This window comes from Erinaceus europaeus, chromosome 14, assembly GCF_950295315.1.
Source record: "Erinaceus europaeus chromosome 14, mEriEur2.1, whole genome shotgun sequence".
Classification (NCBI taxonomy): domain Eukaryota; kingdom Metazoa; phylum Chordata; class Mammalia; order Eulipotyphla; family Erinaceidae; genus Erinaceus; species Erinaceus europaeus.
In genome coordinates, this window is record NC_080175.1 from 39,241,545 (window position 1) to 39,261,478 (window position 19,934).

The window sequence follows — 19,934 nt, forward strand, 5'->3', positions numbered from 1 at the left end:
AGCTCTCCCCCTGCCAAGAAAATTGGATCAGTCCTGCTAGTTTCGCAGGCCCGCTTGGCCCTGCCCCAAGGAACCCCGAGAGAGTTCCAGAGTTCCAGAGTTCCAGAGTGCTTGGCGCCGCCGCGGGGGGAAAGAGGCAGCAGAGTTCTGTTTGGTGATTAGTTTGGTTTAGTTTATGAATTGTTGTTCCTGAATAAAGAAATACAGCTTCCCTGCCCAGCCATATGTCTCTGGTCATCTCTGTTACCCGCCCGTGAAGCTAGCCCAGCCAGCTGGAGCCGCCGAATTTTAACAAATGGCGCCCAGTATCAGACTTTCTGACATACCCTATATACATTTTACACAATTTTGAAGCAGCTTATTTCCCTTCACGCTGCTGGTTTTTCATAGACTGATCCTGAGTAATTCATAGACTTTACAGACTGTTGCCTTGAGGACTATACAATGCCAAATAGCCCCTCTGTTTAGTGGGTCATGCTCTCCCGCATCCCCCTCTTTATGTACCCTTGCCCTTCCCCCACTGCAAGCAGGGAATGTTCCTTTACACACCAATCCTTCCCTTCACACCACACTGGCTTTTACTACTCCCCTACTTGTCCCTTCCTGTTTTGTTATATCATTTAGGCTTATGCCCAAAAGGTTTCTGCTCTATGATAGTCTCTTACAGACTTTGTACATCTTATGCAATTACTAGATAGAAAGATAGAAAAGATGTAGAGATATTGTGAAGAGATGGTTGAGCAGGCTGTGCTTAAACCTATGAGATGAGTCTCTCCAGGTAAGTCTCTCTCTCTAAAGAGGGGTTGAGCACAGGAGGACGCATAAATCTCATAAGGTTCGCAGCCATTTAAGCCTTCCCTGCTCCACAGAAAGTCCTACATCTTCCCACCTGAGGACGGCATTCCTCTAAAACATTTAAGCCTGCTCCATTCCATTTTTCTTTACTGTGTCCATTTAGATATAAAGGGATAGGAGGAGATGTTGCTGAGGAGTTATTCTGACGCAGTCTCCGCCCCCAGGTTTTACTACGCCCCGCAAAATCCTAGCAGTGTCCCCTTCAACCAATCCTGGCCCCACACGTCACCCAATAAAAAGCCCCCTCACCCTCCCCTCTCTCTCTCTGGGCTCTCAGCTCCCCCTCTCTCAGATCTCGCCCCCTGCTCTCCCCCCATGGTCAGGTAGTGGGGACGGCCATTGCCGGCTGGCTCCACGTGGTCTGAACCAAACCCCCCCCATCCTATAATAAAGATTTGTGTACCCCTTTGCTCTGGATGACCACTCTCTTCTCCGTGGTGCAGCCCGACACCAGACCGCCACAACAACACAGAGGGAGACAAACACGGAGAGAGACAGGGAGACACCTGCAGTACTTGCTTCACCATTCATGAACAGTCTCCTCTGAAGATAGAGCAGGGGCTCAAACTATGCTCCTCATACAGAATAATGTGTGTGCTTAACCAGGTGTGCCACTGCCCAGACCTGATTTAAATATATATATATATATTTCTTTTATTATTTATTGCATTGAGCCAGAGAGAAACTGAGTGGAAAAGGGGAGATATAGAGGAAAAGAGACAGATAAACACATGCAGGCCTGTTTCACTGCTCAAGAAGCTTCCCCACTGCATGTGGAGACTGGGGATTGAACCTGGGTCCTCACACAGTGTAACCTCTTTGCTCAACTAGGTATGCCACTGCCTGGCCCCTTATTTATTTGTTTTTAGTCTGTTTGATTGTCTGTTTTTGTCATCGTTGGGCCTTCACTACTCCAGGACGACATATATAGAAAGTGACAGAGACAAAGTGAGGGTGGATAAGGAGAAATATCACAGTACAGACGCTTCCCCCATGTTGACGGAACCAGGGACTCGAACCTGGGTTGCTTGTGTGGCAAAGAATACACCTTCCCAGGTGAGCTATCTCACCATCCCACTGAGTCTTTAAACTGGGGGGGGGGGGTTGGAAATGAGTCCTGAAGAAGGAATTCTGCCTGTTACTTGGCAGATGAGAAGCTTTGAAGGAAAGTAAGATGCTCTGGCAGGTCCTAAGTCTCAGGGCCAGGCAGTGGCACATGCTGTAACACACATTACCATGTTCAAAGACCTGGGTTCAAGTCCCTGGTCTCCACCTGCACAAGTAGTGAAGTCTCTCTTTCTCTCTCCCTCTCTATTAACCTCTTCCTTCTCAATTTCTATCTAACTCTATCAAAAAATAAAAAAATAAATAATTGCTACCAGGAGCAGTTGATTCATAGTGCAGGCACCAAGCTTCAGCAATAACCTTGGTGGTAATTTTCAAACATAGCTATTCCCAGGCACCCTTTTTCTATCAAACTGAATGTCTCTCTCTCTCTCTCTCCCTTCCTCCTCTTCCTCCTCCTCCTCCTCCCCTCCTCCTCCTCCTCCTCCTCCTTCTTCTTCTTCTCTCTCTCTCTCTCTCTCTCTCTCTCTCTCCTCCTATTCCCCCCTCTCTCCTCCCCCATCCCCAGCACTCAAAATCTTGTTCCTCTTCCAACAAGAACCTCACAAGTGCTTAAGGGACAGCAGTATTATGTGAAGTGGCTCTAGCATACCAAAGTCAAACAAGCACTGTGTTAAGACAGGAATGAGGGCCAGCACACCTGCAATTATCTGGAATCAGGCATCCATTCCTCATCTCTGTTAGGAGACAAGCCTCTCACTTCCTGGAATATCCTGTAGCAGTTGTGAATCAGAAAACATGGGTTTTGAGATGGGCATGAGGTGATTTGTGGGAAGAAATTAACCCTCAGCGACAAAAGGTGCCCTTGGACCATGGGGTGTGATCACATTTTACAGGAATTGCTAAGCTCCTTGTGCTCTCTCTGAATCCTACCATCTTGAGGTGTTTTTAGTTCCTTTTCTTGGGGAGGAAAGGGCTTGGGTTTGCCGGGAGACTGGCACCTCGTGGGTGTATTTTCTTAAAGTTCAGGTATGTAAAGAAAAGAATCTTTTTTCCTTTCAGCTTCCACACTCACTGTTATGAAATGAGCATTGGTTAAGCAGAGGTTAAGATTCAACCTTTCATTATGTTCTTGAATCAGCCTTGATTGATTCTTATCTCAAAGACAAAATCTTCAAAGAGGTTGATCATTTTTTTACTCTGCTCAACTGAGAGAGATTTTAACAGAGAAGGATGATAAAAAGACAAGGGCCCTTGGATTCATTACAATTAAAACAACCTGAGTAACTGGGAGATGTCTTGGTGGACAGAGTGTAGGGCTTTCCTGCATGGGAATCCAGGTTTGAACACAGGGCACTTCATATGCCAGAGAAGTGCTCAGGAATCTATCTGTCCATCCATCCATCCATCCATCCATCCATCCATCCATCTATCCATCCATCCATCATCCATCCATCTGTCCATTCATTATCTCACAAATAAGTTTGTTTTTTTTTTTTGCTACTAAGGTTTTGCATGGACTTCATGTCTACATAATTCCACTGTTCCTAGCGGACTCTTCTTTTTTCCAGATAGAAAGAGAGAGGGGGAAGGAAGGAGAAAGAGAGAGAGAGAGAGAGAGATGGAAAGAGAGAGAGAGAGGGAAAAGGGTGGAGCAGAGAGACAACAGAGCATCACTCTACTGCTTTGAAGCTTCCCCTTTGCTTAGTTCTCCTATGTAGTGGCCAGGGGTTTGAACCTGGGTCCTCAGACTTGGTGAAATATACACTGTACTGGGTAGACTCCCCCCAAAACAAATGACCATTTCCCCCAAAACAAATGACTATTTAAAAATGCATCTATAAATAAACCATAAAAAGTAGAACCAGGAGCAATAGGTAGTGGTCCACAGTTGTTAGGATTTTCTTTTGAAAGAAAAAGAGGGCTTCAATACTTCAAAGTTAGTTTCTTTTTCCATTCAGATAAATATCCAAACATAAAAGGAGAGACACCTCAGCACTAGAGCTTCCTCCACTGTTATGGTGTGACTCTTGTGTGGCGCCAGGGTTTGAACCAAATCCCACTGCAGAGCAAAGCTCCTGCCCTGCCAGTGAGCCGACCTCTCCTGCCCTACAGTGACCACTTCTTTCAAAAACATGTGTACAACCTCTTTGTAAAGAAGTTCTTTGATATATATATATATATATATATATATATATATCACACACATGCACATGCACACACCTGGGGTTCAGAGTAGTTGGGACACTTTTATCAGTGATATGCAAGGGTGAGATAAAATATTTACCCATTATGAGGCCAGCTAAAAAGAAAAATCAATTGAAATCAAAATTTTCTGAGCTTAGAGTATGTGTAGTAATAAAGACAATGAGAACAATAATTGCCCATCACTGGCTGAACATCCAGGCACCAGACACTGAGCCATATATTACTTCATACAAAAATTTTGTTCTGATGCAATAGACCGTGCATGATCCAAGTTTCAACTCTGTTTTTCCTTTCTATTGCATCATTTTTTAAATTTTTATTCATAAAAAGTAAACACTGACAAAAATCATAGGATAATAGCGGTATAACTCCATACAGTTCCCACCACCAGAACTCCATATCCCATCCCATCCCCTGATAGCTTTCCTATTCTTTATCCCTCTGGGAGTATGGATTCAGGTGTGCAGAAGGTGGAAGGCCTGGCTTATGTAATTGCTTCCCCGTTGAACATGGGCATTGACAAGTCAATCCATACTCCCAGTCTGTCTCTCTTTTTCTTGGGTTCACCTGTACAGAAGACGTCAGGCTCCGAAAAAGAAAAGAAAAAAAAAAAAACTCGTATAGCCATGAGCCTTTTGGAAGATAACTAAAACAGGCCAGAGCTAGCTATCTACAAAATGGAGGCCCTCAAATCTTCATCTGCAATATTAAAACCTTTAGGTTCATGATTAGTCAACAGTTTGTTTGGCTTCATCATTCTTAACGGCTATATAGTACTCTGTTGTGTAGATACCACAGCTTTGCACCAAAACTAAGTACTCTGGGGAAGGAGAGAAAGGAAAGTAGCTGAAGAGAGTGTTGGAGTTCTGGTGCATGATGGTGGAGGAGGACATAGGTTGGGGTTGACAGTGTTCAGTAGACACTTATCATAGTGAGATGAGAAATTATACCCATGTGTCAACAACTGTACTGTATGCTATTAACCCTACCCCACAAAATGATTTCCAAAAAAAATTGTTCTGAAAATATCCTATGACACAGTACACTATTTCACCTGTAAGTGGTGAAACTGAGTCCCAGAGGACCCTGGTCATCTCTCTAGGGCCATAGAAGCTGTGTAGGGGATGCCTTTGTGAACAGGAAATGGGTAGCATGGGCTAACCTGCCATCCTTCCAAGAGGCAGACAGTCTTAGTGCCAGGGCTCAGCATATAAACTCAGTGCTACACATTACTAAGCAAGACACACACGGAGATAAGACCCCAGAGAGACGAGCCCCCAGTACACAGGTCTTCTGACAAGATTCTCTTCCTACTCAGCAAGGAACATTTGTTTTGCAGAGTCTTGGATCTGTTCCTCAAAGCTAGTCATGTGGAGGTTTGTGGCTGTTTCCAGAAACCATTGTACATCTTGATACTTGGAAACACTCTCTCCTTCTAATACTGCCCATTAATCCACTTGCATCCTATTGATTTTGTACTTCAATCAGCGCAGAAAAGATGTCGAAACAGTTCTCCCAAGACAAAAACCCTGGCTAAATGATGGAGGACATTGGGGAAATATTTAACAAAGTGCAACAAAATTTGAAGGAGGTTGTCTGTTTCTGAGAATTGCTTCCTGTTTTTTTTTTTTTCTATCTATTGTTATCACTATACTCAAGGCTTACAGGGTCTGTTAGCTGATCCTCTCCTCTGAGATCTCATCTGAATTTCAACATTAGATAAGAGTAGCTGGCTTGCACTATTTAATGCAGACTAGAACTCACCTGTGCCAAGACAGTAGAATCTATTTGGATTTGCTTGTATCTCATTTGTATTTTTATCAGATCCCATTTGAGGTGGCATAAAAGTTATTTCATCCTGTGTAAGTGAGTTTTAATCTCAGAATGTCATTAGCCTCTTAAATAAGGGTTAAAGGTTCAGGGTATCTTGCACAAGGCTCATAGTTTCTCAGTCTTATTATTTATTTTCTTTTCTGTCCCTAGAATGCTTAAGGAAGAAGGGAAGGAGCATGGTGTGACCTCATAACAGAGAGTAGAGCAAGAAGTATCACCTCTGGGTGCAGTGTAATCACAGAGCTCTGGGCTCTGGGTAATGAACACCCTGTTTTGGCCTGCTCCCACTTTTATAGCTGTGGCAGGGACCCCAGGAAAGTCCGGGAAGGGCAAGGAGAGCTGTGGGGCTCACCTTGGGCCCCAAGGCCACAGGCCCTGTGTCTCTGCCTTGGCTTTCAACCAGTTGCAAAGGTCAGCTCAGGGCTCTACTCTGATGAACTTGAATGTGGCCTCACCCTTTCCTGGGACATTACTCACTCAAGGGAACTGTCCAGAAAGTCACATCTGTGCAGTTTCCCTGCCTCCATCTGTCTTCTATTTCCACTACCTCACTGTCTATCTGAAATGAAAAAGGATTGGATTGATTTCTCTCACATCATGCCTCTCTTCTGACTCCAGTCTTATAACAAATCTTGATGTGACAGGCAGAACATCCTTTCTACCTCCCACAGGAAAATGTACTGTTCTGAGTCCTCTGGGTCCTGCCCTCTGCCTTCTAAAGAAAAAACAGGTTTCTTCCTAGTTCTTTCTCCTAGCACTTGTCACATAGTAACTCCTTTTCTCCCCCAGATAGGTGCCAGCTAGAGGTCCAGTCAGAAGGCTTTGTTCTCAAACAGCAAAAGAAAAAAAAAAAAAAAAAGAAAAACAATGCTTTACAAGATTCCCTATCAGCCCTAACAGTTCTACCTTGGATAAGCAGAACCCAGTATTTCCCCTTCCAGTGCTTCTTTCCAAATTGAATTCATTCTGTGGGAAACAGTTGCATCAATGTTTATGAGCTGTAAGAAGCGCTACAAGTACTAGAAATTAGAAACTGGCATGAAATTACATGTGAATAAACATCTATCCTCAGCACATAAAAAAGGGGAGAATGAGAAATTAGTAACTGCCCATCAGATGCTTGAAATGATAAATATATGACAGTGAAGGTGAAAAGTAGAGATTCTTTAAATGCAGAGGCTAGTTATAGCCCTGGCTCTGTGAATTCCCACAGTGGCTATGAATGAACTGGGACACCCAGTGCTTCTATTTCCTCATATGCAGGGAAGGGGCATCTTCTTGATCCAGATTATAGCTAAGACGCCTCTTCTAATAATTAAAGGTTCCAGAACAGAGTTCAATGTGGATGAATATGATATCAATTGACACCATGATCACATGGCAAAATGTAGCAAAATGTAGTTGCTAGTATGAGTGTGAGAAATCAAACACAAAGTATGTTATTCCTGGGGAGAAGGGAAAGTGTGCACCCATGTGCCTGTTGAGTGCACAAGTTACCATCCTCAAGAACCCAGATTCAAGCCCCTGCTTCCCACCTGCAGGGAGGGAAGCTTCACAAGTGGTGAAGGAGGACTGCAGGTGTCTCTCTACCCCTCTATTTCCCCTTCTCCTCTTGATTTTTCTGTCTCTATCCAATAAAATAAAAATATGTTTAAAAGTCTTCAGTTCCTAGCATAATCAAAATACATGCTACTCTCTGTGTTCATGAAAAGAAATTTCTTTCGATTGGGTTGTCAAAAAACCATATCCCATTTTTGTATTGAAATACGTTTCATGGGGCCAGGCAGTAGCATACATGGCTAAACACACATATTATCATGTAAAAGGACACAGGTGGGTGGGGTGCAGCTTCATGAGTGAGTGATGAAGTAGGTCTGAAAATCTCTCTTTCTCTCTCTCTCACTCTCTCTCTCTCTCCTTTTCTCTCTATCTCCCTTCTCCTCTCAATTTCTCTCTGTCTTATCAAGTATAATAGAAATAAAAATTTTAAAATGGCCACTGGGAGCAGTGTATTTATGGTGTTGGCACCAAGCCCTAGCAATAACCCGGATGGCAATAACAAAATAACATTCAAATAAAATAGAAAAGTCAAATTCTTGAATAGCAAGCTACATTTTTACTTCTTTTCTACCTTATTGTCATTTGTTTATTTGAAAGAAATGAAGAAAAATTTAGAGGTAAGAGGGAATGGAGAGAAAGAGAAACAGAAAGGCACCTGCATAGCTGCTTCTCCACTTGAGGAGCTTTCCCCCTGCAGGTAGAAACTGAAAGCTTGAAGCTTGATTTTTTTTTCTTTTTTCTTTTTCTTTTCTTTTTTTTTTTTTTAAGAAAGGAGACATTAACGAAATCATAGGATGGGGGGAGGTACAAATCCACACAATTCCCGCCACCCAATCTCCATATCCCATCCCGTCCCCAATAGCTTTCCCATTCTCTATCCCTCTGGGAGCATGGACCCAGGGTCCTTGTAGTTGCAGAAGGTGGGAGGTCTGGCTTTTGTAATTGCTTCCCCACTGAAAATGGGTGTTGACTGGTCGATCCTTACTCCCAGCCTGTCTCTCTCTTTCCCTAGTAGGGTGAGTCTCTGGGGAAGTGGAGCTCCAGGACGCATTGGTGGGGTCTTCAGTCCAGGGAAGCCTGGCCGGCATCCTGATGGCATCTGGAACCTGGAAGCTGGGTCTTTTCACATTGTAACATGTGTGCTTAATCAAGTACATCACCACCAGGCACCCTACTGTACTTCCTTCTGTGCTCTTACCTCAAATATCTCCTTCAAGAATTCTCAGAGAAAATTTCCAATTAAATTATACATATCTGAATCCATTTCAAAAAAAATCCCAAGAGTCTTAATAATTCAAATCAAATAAAAACAAATTTAAACAAAAGTGTCATGACTTTTCCGACAATACAATATATACTGTCTCCTCATGTGGTGTCTAGAATGTAACCGGGTTCTGAACATGCTACAGCAGCTCCCATGTGGGATGAGAACAGAAGGGTCCCAGGACCTACCTTCTCGGTACTTGAGGAGAATGTCCCAGATGCTACGGCGGGAGCAAGGGTCCACCCCACTGGTGGGCTCATCCAGAACTACGGTCCTCGCCCTGCCGATGAAAGCAATGCCTATGGACAGCTTCCTCTTCATGCCCCCAGAGAGGGCACAGGTCTGCTTGTGCTGGTGTGGCGTCAGCCCCACATCCCACAGAGTCCTGAAATGGGAACCAAGCCCTCATTTTTCCCTGGAACAATACCAAGCTACCCTTCAAATTTCCCTCCACAAGAATCTACAGAACCGATAAGCATGAACTCAGGGGGAGGCTTGTGAGAACTCTAGTGGTTATCTTTGAGAGGTGGGAAGGTGGGGATACAGAACTTTAGTGGTGGGTGTGTTGTGGAATTATACACCATAAGCTTAAAATCTAGTAGCCCACTATTAATCAATCGGGCAGTAGTGCAGCAGGTAAAACACACGTGGCAGCAAAGCACAAAGACCAATGTAAGGATCCCGGTTTGAGCCCCCGGCTCCCCACCTACAGGGGGGTCGCTTCACAAGCGGTGAAGCAAGTTTGCAGGTGTCTATCTTTCTCTCCCTCTCTCTGTCTTCCCCTCTTCTCTCTATTTCTCTCTGTCCTATCCAACAACAACAACATCAGTAACAATAATAATAACCACAACAATGCTAAAACAACAAGGGCAACAAAAGGGGGGGAAGTAGCCTCCAGGAGCAGTGGATTTGTCCACCAAGCCCCAGAAATAACACCGGAGGCAAAAAAAATTAAAAAATTAATTAAAAAAAAATATTTACTTATTATTTATTCCTTTTTGTTGGCCTTGTTGTTTTATTGTTGTAGTTATGATTGATGTCATTGTTGTTGGATAGGACAGAGAGAAATGGAGAGAGGAGGGGAAGTAGAGAGGGGAAGAGAAAGATAGACACCTGCAGACCTGCTTCACCACTTGTGAAGCGACTCCCCCGCAGGTGGTGAGCCAGGGGCTTGAACTGGGATCTTTAATGCCAGTTCTTGCGCTTTGTACCGCCTGTGCTTAACCAGCTGTACTACCACACGACTCCCTAAATTTTTTTTTAATTTTTTTTAAATTTTAAAAATGGGAAAGAATTTTCCTGCAGAAGTACTGACTTATGGTGATTAAGATCTTTATAGATAGGTTATAGACACATTGACTTGACCAAGATGCCACATGTGCAAAGCATTTTCATTTGTTTGTTTTTCTTTTTTTTTTTTAGATTGAAGCAAAGAGAAAGTGAAAGAGACCACAGCACTGAAGCTTCCTTTACTGTAGTGGAGACTGAGCGCAACCTGAGTTTTACACACTGCAAAGCAGCACATCGGCCAAGTGAACTCTTCCTAGTCCATATGCATCAGTTTTAAACACAGGGAACTGCATGGTGGTGCACTCAGTTAAACACACACATTACCATGCACAAGTCCCAGGGTTGGAGCCCGTGTTCCCCCACCTGCAGGGGGGATGCTTCACAAGTGAAGTAGGTCTGCATGTGTCTCTCCTTCTCTGTCCCTCTCTATATCCCCTTCCTCTCTCAACTTCTTTCTGTCCTATCCAATTGAAAAAAAAAAAAAAACAATAGAAAGAAAAGAAGGAGAAGGAGGAGAAGGAGAAGGAGAAGGAGAAGGAGAAGGAGAAGGAGAAGGAGAAGGAGAAGGAGAAGGAGAAGGAGAAGGAGAAGGAGAAGGAGAAGGGGGAAGAAGGAATGGCCTTCAGAATGCTGGTACCAAGCCCCAGCAATAACCCTGGTGGTGGTAGCAGGAAAAAAATATATAAAAGCACAAATAAAAAAGCAAGCAAAAAACTAGCAGCACTGTCCCTCTGTGGTTTATGAGGCTCAGCCAACAAAGTGCCATGCCTGGAAACCTGGGTCAGCCAAGTGCTGATTTTGTAAAACAGAGTTGTCTCGCTCTGGAGCTTTTCTCTTCAGCTCACCTCTGCCTACTGCCTTGGAACCTGCTTTCTCTCTGGACACAGGAAGGACAGTAATGGGATAGTGTGGGCAAAAGAAGCAAAGGAGAGGCCCAGATTGTAATCTCAGAAGAAGGATGAATCTAGAGAAGTCTTCTGACATTGACACACATGCACTACATTTGCATTACACCACCACCCTGACCGACCTTGAAGTTGGTATGAAGTTGGGTATGGAGGGGAGGGAGGAGGGTAAGGGAGGATTAGGGTCCAGGTACATGATGGTGGGAAAAGGCCTAGCTTGGTGGTGAGACTGTTTTTGCAGACACCCATCATGGTGAGATGAATAAAAGGTATGTGTGTGTTAACACTGTACTACAAACATTAACCCCCCCCCAGTAAAGGATAATAAAATAATAATGATTCCACAGCAAAGCACAAATGACCAGACTCCATTAATCTGGAAATAATCCCTCTTTCAGTCCCAAAGTTTCCAGATTTCAGGCACCCAGTGCAAAGAAAGTCTCCTGAGATGTAGCTTTGCTTCCTCCTATTGGCCTCTTGTCTTCTCTCACAAGTAAACTTTTCACTCTCCACAGACCTACTTCTGCATGACTGCTTTGCCCTCTCATCACCATAAGAGCAAATGAGCAATTGTATTCAGCACTAAAGATTCAGTTTAAGTCAATTTTTTTCTGGAAGCTTTCTCTGAGCACATAAATCAGAGTCCCTCTCTTCTGAGCTAGAGGAATGCTTCAAGCTTCCTAAAGTTCTAGATACTCAGACCAAGATGCTAGGCTGTGGCACACCTGGTTAAGCTCACATAGTTCTATGTGAAAGGACCCGTGCAAGGATCCAGGTTCAATTCCCTCTCCCCACCTGCAGCAGGGATGCTTCACAAGTGGTGAAGCAGATCTGCAGTTTATCTTTTCTCCGTATCTCCCCCTCCTTCCTCTCTGTCTAGCTCCCCCTCCTCCCTCAATTTATCTCTGTCTTATTGGCTAAAAAATGAGGGGGGGGGGATGGTCACCGGGAGTAATGAATCATAGTGCCTGCACCAAGCCCCAGCAATAACCCTGGAGGCTATATATATATCAGAGAGAGAGCTCACCAGGGGAGAGCACTTGCATTGCCATGTGTGCAGCTCAGGTTCAAGTCCAGGCACCACATGGTAGGCACTATGCCATGCAGGAAGCTCTCAAGCTGCAGTGTTTCTCCTCTCTGTCTCTCTGCCTGAATGAAAAAGTTGCTCCAAAGTGATGAAGTCATGTTTAGACAAGGCACCGGTCCATATACAAAAGAAAAGAAAGCATTTCCTAATTACCAGCAAGAAACCAGAGAGAAGGAACCCAACTGGCAAGATGAGATTTAAAGGGTCCCACACAGCTGAGCTTCAACAACTACTGGGCCCTCAACCGTTTGAGAATTCTATGTGATGATCCTCAGTGGACTGACTCTTACGTTCCACTCCTTGTCCAAATATAATTATACTGATTCCAAATATAATTATACTGAGCAAGCTCACACGAATAGAAATAATAAGTGATTTCTAGCATGAAGGCAGAGGAAGATCTAGAGGGAATTAAACTGATAAATGAAAAACTGAGAAATGTTATACATGTACAAATTAAACCATTAATCCCCCCTCAGTAAAGAAAAGATAATTCTGTGTATATGTCAGCATAATTCCAAAACCTTGTGTTCTGGAACACTAAGTAAAATTTTCCTGTCTGCATCTAGACTCCTTATCTTGATCCAGAAAAGAATCCAGGTAACTTCACAACATCTATTTCAGTCTCCCCACTTTCCAAACATATTCTCTGCCAGATAACTTGGCTCATCTGTGACCTTGCTAGAGAAGTGCCACCACTTTTGACAATCTCTTAGTTGGGAGGAAATGTCAAATCCCAAGGTCAAGGTTCAGCATACAACTGTCTTGGCTTTTCAATTCCAGTTAGATGCTTCCTCCAAACAGCACCTCTTCATCTAAGTGACTCCAGTGCATCAGAGAGGACAATGCACTAATACAACCTATCACAGCAGCCAGACATCAGATAAAACCTCCATTCTGTTCATGTGAGAAAACAAGTAATAAAAAGCAGGTCAGTACGGTATCAGATGTTCTCAAGCATGCACTGTTTAATTACTGTTTGTTTTATTCTATTTTTTATTGTTTATTAGATAAGGAAAAAATTGAGAGGGAAGGGAGAGACAGATAGGCAGACACCTCCAGTACTATTTCATCACTTGGGAAACTTGCTCCCTGCAGATGGGGGCTTGAACTGAGGTCCTTGTGCATGGTAATGTGTGCACTCAACCAGGTATGCCACTACCCAGCCACTGAATTAAATTTTAAAGTTAAACTCAAAATTTCTCCTTTCACTGTTGCTCTTGACCACAACTCAAGCTCCCACTCAAGGCCAAACTGCACTCTAGACTTTGTCATTTCCAATAACCATAACCTCAAGTCCAACCACATCCCTCTGATCACTGAATTTTCCCCCCAACTTGGATTCGCTGATTGTAGAAATCATTAAATGCCATGAAATTTAATGCCCTATTTCCCCTTAGTCACACCAGGTGGTCCCTCCTTCCATCCTCACTTTTCTCAAAGTTTAAAGTCCACACACTCTGCTTGGTCCCCAAGGAAACTGAACAATTCATCTGTGCTCTGAAGCATTCATTCAGAGGCCAGGAAATGATTCAGAGAATAAAATACCTGCTTTACCAAGTAAGAAGCCCTGTGTTTAATTCCTAGCACCCTTAAGAGTACCATGAACAGTACCAAATCAATCGCATGAGTGGCAGACAGGTGCTCTGATGTTACCTTGTCTCTCTCTCACCATCTCTCTAGTTCTCATTTGAATTATCTCCTTTTCTCTACTACATACAACCTTCCTCCCTCTGTCTTTTTAAAAAATATATATAGAATAAAATTTGGTCTTCAATTCCGCCTTCAGCAGTACCATGTAAGTGTGAGGCCCTGGGTTTATTTGCGAATCACATAAAAAAAAAAAAAAAATCAAGGACAGGGCCAGACCATGATGCACCTGGTTAAGTACACATGCACAAGGACCCAGGTTCAAGCCCCTGCACCCCAGCTCCCCACCTACAGAGGGAAAGCTTTATGAGCAAAGAAGCAGTGCTGCAGATATCTGTCTTTCTCTCCCTTTCTCTTTTTTAATTTTTTTAAAAATTTATTTATTTATTCATGATAAAGATAGAAAGAGAGAAAGAACCAGACATCACTCTGGTACATGTGCTGCCGGGGATCAAACTCAGGACCTCATGGTTGAGAATCCAATGCTTTATCCACTATGCCACCTTCCGGACCACTTTCTCTCCCTTTTTATATCCTGATCTCATCTCAGTTTCTCTCTGTGCTATTAAATAGAAAAATAGAAAGAAAAAACAAAAAGGAAAAAAAAGGTTGCCAGGAGTGTTGAATTCATAGTGCTTGCACCAAGCCTCAGTGATAACCCTGGTGTCAATAAAAATTTAAAATTAAAAAAGTAATAGTAATAGTAATAATAATAATAAGGACTGGAGAGACAGAACTATGGTGATGCAAAAGACTCATGCCTGAGTCTCTGAGGTCAGAGGTTCAATCACAAGCACAACCATAAGCCAGAGCTGAGCAGTGCTCTGGTCTCTGTCTTTCTGTATCTCTATTTCATTAAAACAAAATAAATAAAATACTTTTGAAAAAATAAATCTGCCTCTATTCTATTGATTGTCCTTTGACCCACCCTGTATAGGACAATGTCCCAGAAGTCCACCCTGCTCCTAAGTTTACCTCAACAGCTTGCTCTCTCTGTGAAACATACTTCGCATGGCCTTACTTTTCGAACTGTAACCCAGCCCCATTTACAGGAAGACCCCTAGGAAGACTCTCTGTTTCCAATGCTTCTCTTTATTCTTTCTTCAACTGATTCCTTTGCACCTTCTTCTCCATTATGCTCTGAAAATCGTTCTCATCAAGTTCACCAATGACCGCCACACAGTAAGTTCAAGTTCATTTCTTAGCCTGTCATACACTTGACCTCAGAACTCTTCCTAAATGAACTTGCTTTCCTCTTTCCTCCAACAATACTCCTGTCATGCTTCTTCCTCATCTCACTAGCCTTTTCATGCTGGGAAGCCCAAGGTTTGATCGCTTATTCTCTCTCCTTGTCCTTCTGTATTCATGCTCTTGGTAATCACATTCATCAGACAGATGCCACCTGGAGTCTCAGGCTGTGCACAAGAATTTCAAGTGCTAATATTAACTCCATAACAATATCTCGTTGACTTAAACAAAGCTCCTCTCTTGACTTCTCTTATCTTCTCCAGGCAAAAGTAAGGACAAAATTGTAATGATTTGACTCTTGCCAAATATTCACTCAAAACATTCTACCAGGGATTTTATCTTCTTTGAGCTTAAATTTTAATTAAGCTGCATGTTAAGGAAAATATGTTGCAGTACTGCTGGAACCGAATAAAGAATGTGCTGGCTCTCCATCAGATGTTTTTGGTTTTCCTTCACTCTAATTGAGATGTGCTGTCCTAGGCCATAATCTCATTTTGATTGCCTGTGTGCAAATTGACTTCACTACTAAGAAATACTCAGTGAGCTGATAATTACCAAGGTTGTCTACACGCAAAGAAGACAAAGTCCATGCAGTACTGTTAGAACTTGACTTTAAGTCCAATCACAATCAAGTTTCCCATGATCCAAATACATGTGATTTTTCTTAATTCAAAGTGACATGTAAAAAATAATTTAGGTTGTACATACATAGCCAGTTTGTTCTTTAGCAATGTGTGACTATGTCTCATGAATAACCACTTTGATTCAAGGCAATAAAAATAATTACATAATACAGAGTGAGAATTCCCTTGTGTTTCTGTATTTCTACTTTCTTTTAATTTAATTTATTTATTTGTCAGGGAAAAACAGGAAAATTAAATGGGGGCAGCAGTGAAAGGGAGAGAAAGAGAGACACCTGCAGCACTACTTCACCTCTTGCAAAGCTTCCCCCCTGCAAATGGGGACTAGGGGCTTAAACTCAGGTGCCTATGCATTGTAACCTGTTCAGTCAACAGGTTAGTAACCACGCTGCCCTTGAATCTCTACTTTCATTAACATCTTTATTATTATGTGCCACCTTTGAAGACATTAGTGAGTAATGGGCCAGCCTACAGGGGCAGGGCGGGAGGAACCTTCAGTATTCACTTAAACTGCAGGCAATGTGAGATTCAAAAGATATAAAAATGAAAAAAAGAACCCTTAAAATAAATTGGTACGGTGCCCACCATGATTGTCAGCCATGGGCATACGTCCCTGACATTTGGTTTACAGATTCTGCTTGAATTTGAACCTTAGTGGCCCTTAGTTTAAGTGTCTACCCAGGGAGACTAGATCTGCCCCACAGACATTTGTCATACAACTTGCCCCTAAAAAGAGGGGGAAAAAACCTACCACAATTTAAAATCATTCACAGAACAAGCCCTTCCAGTGTGGTCAAGGAAAACAATCTGATGTGGGATTCATTTCTGGAGGTGCAGGGTTCTATTTTCCAACACTACCCACAGATAGGAGATGAGCATGTAACACTCAGCAGGTATTTTACCTCTGATCCTGTTCTCTGGTCCTAACTCCTAACTCATATATGTCTTCAGCAAAGGGACCTCTGTGGCACTATCTGAAATGGTCTTCCTAGGAGTCCTTATTATACAGCTCCTAGGTGAGCCCTGGAATCATATCGCATAAATACATTTCTTTCTGTTTATTAGGGCCCATTTATAAATTGTTCTATTGTGTAAAATGGGGAACATAGGGAAGCCTCTGCTGAGGCTTATGTTAGTTTTCATTATGATTCTTACCATTTATTTTTGACTTTTGCTTACATTGTACTTAGATCCACCCTAAATATTTTTAAATGAACCAGTTTTTGCTTCTCCAAGTAGAGGATTTGTTGCTTAAATATGAGCTTATTCAAGCCAGCTCCTTTTAGGAATTGGATCTGGAGCAGAAGTGCTCTAGAATCAGTCAGAGTTCCTCACAACAAAGGCTTCCATCCATTGTGATGTGCTAGCCTGCTCACCACCCTATAGACTCCACTGCTTGCTACAACTCTGAGAGTGCATCTTTTCCAACTTTTAAACAATGCATTAATTAATCTATTTCTGCCAAGATTTCACAGGGACTTTGTACCTGCACAATTCCCCCACACCTAGAGGATTGTTTTACCTTTCCCTTTTTTCTAGACATAGGGTGAGACACAAAGAGAGATAGAGAGACAGAGAGATAGGGAGACAAAGGCACCACAGGACTGTTCCATCACTCATGAAACTTCCTCTATGCATGATGCTCCCATGTGGTAGCTAGTGTTGAAGTTTTCTGATCCCAGAGTTCTTGACATTTGTTGTCTGCAAGTCTATTGATTCCCTAAAACCTCCATGTTGACAAACCATGTCTGGGTGATTGTTAACAGGTGCATTCCTTTGTCTAACATACTAGGAAGTCTGCATAGTAAAAAACTTCAGGCACTCTCTCTCCCCTTCAAGGCAGGAGAATGAAGAGTATCAATAAAGTTAATTACTAGCCAGAGGCCTACAGAAAATGCAAAATGCATTTATCTGAAACTCTACCTTTGGCTCCTTCCTGAAGGGCTTGGAGTCTGGGCATAGAGTAACCTGAACATTCCTTGAGGCACCTGACTAATGACATTCAGACAGACTGTTGTAATCAACATTCTTAATGTCTCCCACACCTTGAAAGTAATTTGCGCTTTGACAATTGCTCCTGAATTGTCTTTACCTAAAAGCATCTTTGATCTTCCTGTTCCTCTTGATGTGATGTGATTTTATCAATAAATATTCTGCCAGAGTTTTGATAATTGGAACACCTGACATTCTCCCATCTCAAGGTGTCTAGGTGTTGTCCCTCCAGACTCTTCAGGATTATCTGGTGATGAAGTTATTTTCTCTCAAACTTGAGACATGTCATATCTCAGGGCCCTGGCATCTGGCAAAGGTTCTCTACCTGTGTGTAAGTCATGGGCTAGGGGCTCAAACTCAGATCCTCATGCATGTAACATGTGTGCTCTACTGATTAATCATCTCATTTCTCACCCTCAAGGCAGTGCACTTTGAAGCCACAGCCCTCTGATTCCACCACACTATTAGAGAAGGCAGCCAATAGCAAGGCCTGCTACCTGGGAGGTGGGCCCTAGCATCTAGAGACCCATCACCATTACCACTGTTTGCTGAGAATGTGTGCTTCATGTGATTTTGTTGTTCCCAGAAGTTGCCCAAGGACCCACCCCTGAGAGGGCATATGCTACTAGACCCACTTGGATGGTGCCCAGGATTAAACCCAGTTAAAGCCTCCATATGGACTTAACAGGTTTGGTAGGCTCAGAAAACTCTCATTTCACAAACAACTATGACAAAGCCTCTTAGCAAATCCCCTGAGTTATTAAAATTGTCACATACCAATTGTGTTTTTTCTCTATGGTCTTTCCTGGCTCTCTGGATAGAGGGTTGATTTCAGATTGCACTTGGGTTATGACCTAACATAAGCCCTGGGAGAGAAAGCAATAAATCACAGCCATGTCTTCTTAGACCCTTAGAATTTCCTAATGGCTTTCTAGGGACACAGTTGAGGCAATAGAAGTAGAAATATGTCAGAGAATCTCCGTGTAAGTCTTCATCCTGCATACACTCAAGGGGTCATCATCTTGCATTCAACATGCCTGGTTGTATCTTGCAACAGGTAGGACATCTCAGCCCTGAGCCTCAGCTTCCCAGCCTAGAAGCCAAACCCCATTGCTAATATTCCCTAGGAAATAGTGTATGTTCCATCACCACAGCTGGGCCCAGGGCACTTTAGCAAGTGTTAAAAAGAAATCCTTCTTTTTAAAAGCCTGTTTTCAAATTTTTTCATATATTTATTTGCTTATGATAGAGATAGAAATTGAGATGAAAGGTAGAGATAGAGAGGGAGAGAGACTTATCTGCAGAACAGCTTCACAATTAGAGAAATTGGTCCTCCCACCCCCTGTAGGTGGGGACATAGGACTTGAGCCCAGCTCCATGGACATGGCAATTAAGATTGTTTTTTTTTTAAATCTTTATTTATTTATTGGATAGAGACTGCCAGAAATAAAGATGGGAGGGAGAAAGAAAGAGAGAGAGAGGGGAACCTTCTGCACTGCTTCACCATTTATAAAGCTTCCTCTTGGGACTGAGTGGTGGCACACTTGGTTGAGAACGAGTTACAGTGTACAAGGACCCAGGTTTGAGCCCCCACTCCCCACTTGTGAGAAACTACATGAGTGGTGAAGCAGGGCTTCAGGTGTCTCTCTGTCTCTCTCCCTCTCTTTCTTCCCCTTCCCTCTTAATTTCTGACTATCCCTATTCAATAATAAATAGAGATAATTAAAAAATTAAAAATAGAGGCAGAGCTAAGATGGCGACTTGGAAGCAGCCGCTGGCATGAGCTCCAACAGTCAGAAGCTTGTGACCTGGGATTCTCTGGATAGGGTAGGATATGGGCCATCAGTAGGAGGGTGAACAAGGTGTCATCAGGGTGACACCAAGGAGGAGTCCTATAACTCACACTTGGGTTGGCAAAAAGAGGCCAGGGGACAAAGAAAGGGAAATACTTTGATTATTTCTGAGCTCACACCTCCCCACTACCCCAGAACCAGCCCCCAGGGGCTGGACAGCCACTCTTAGCAGGCTGATCTATTTTCTTTATCAAGATTAATGGCTCACCAGGGGTGTCATCCCAAGCATTTTCCTTTTTTTTTTTTTTTTTGTTTTCTTTCTCTTTTTTTTAAGTGGCTGGAGCTCCATTTGAGTGACAAAATAACAGACCAATCAGAGCCACATCCATGCCTGGGAAAGACTACCTGGGGGGGGGGGGGGGTTGTTTTGTTTTGTTTTGGATAGTTCTTACAACTGGCTGTCTTTGCTCAGGCTGCCTGCAGCCAATCTGAAGTGACTGTGTGTCCTATCCATTGTGAGAAGAACTTGTTTCTCTCTACCTA

General features: G+C 42.9%; 1 protein-coding gene across 1 annotated transcript in view; it reads right to left on the reverse strand.

Annotated features, from left to right (window-relative positions):
- The window catches only part of ABCA13 (ATP binding cassette subfamily A member 13), a 594,731-nt gene that overhangs the window by 296,247 nt on the left and 278,550 nt on the right, over nucleotides 1–19,934 (reverse strand). The window contains 1 exon segment of the mRNA XM_007524553.2: nucleotides 8,974–9,170. Within this exon segment, the coding sequence (XP_007524615.1) occupies nucleotides 8,974–9,170 (197 nt within the window).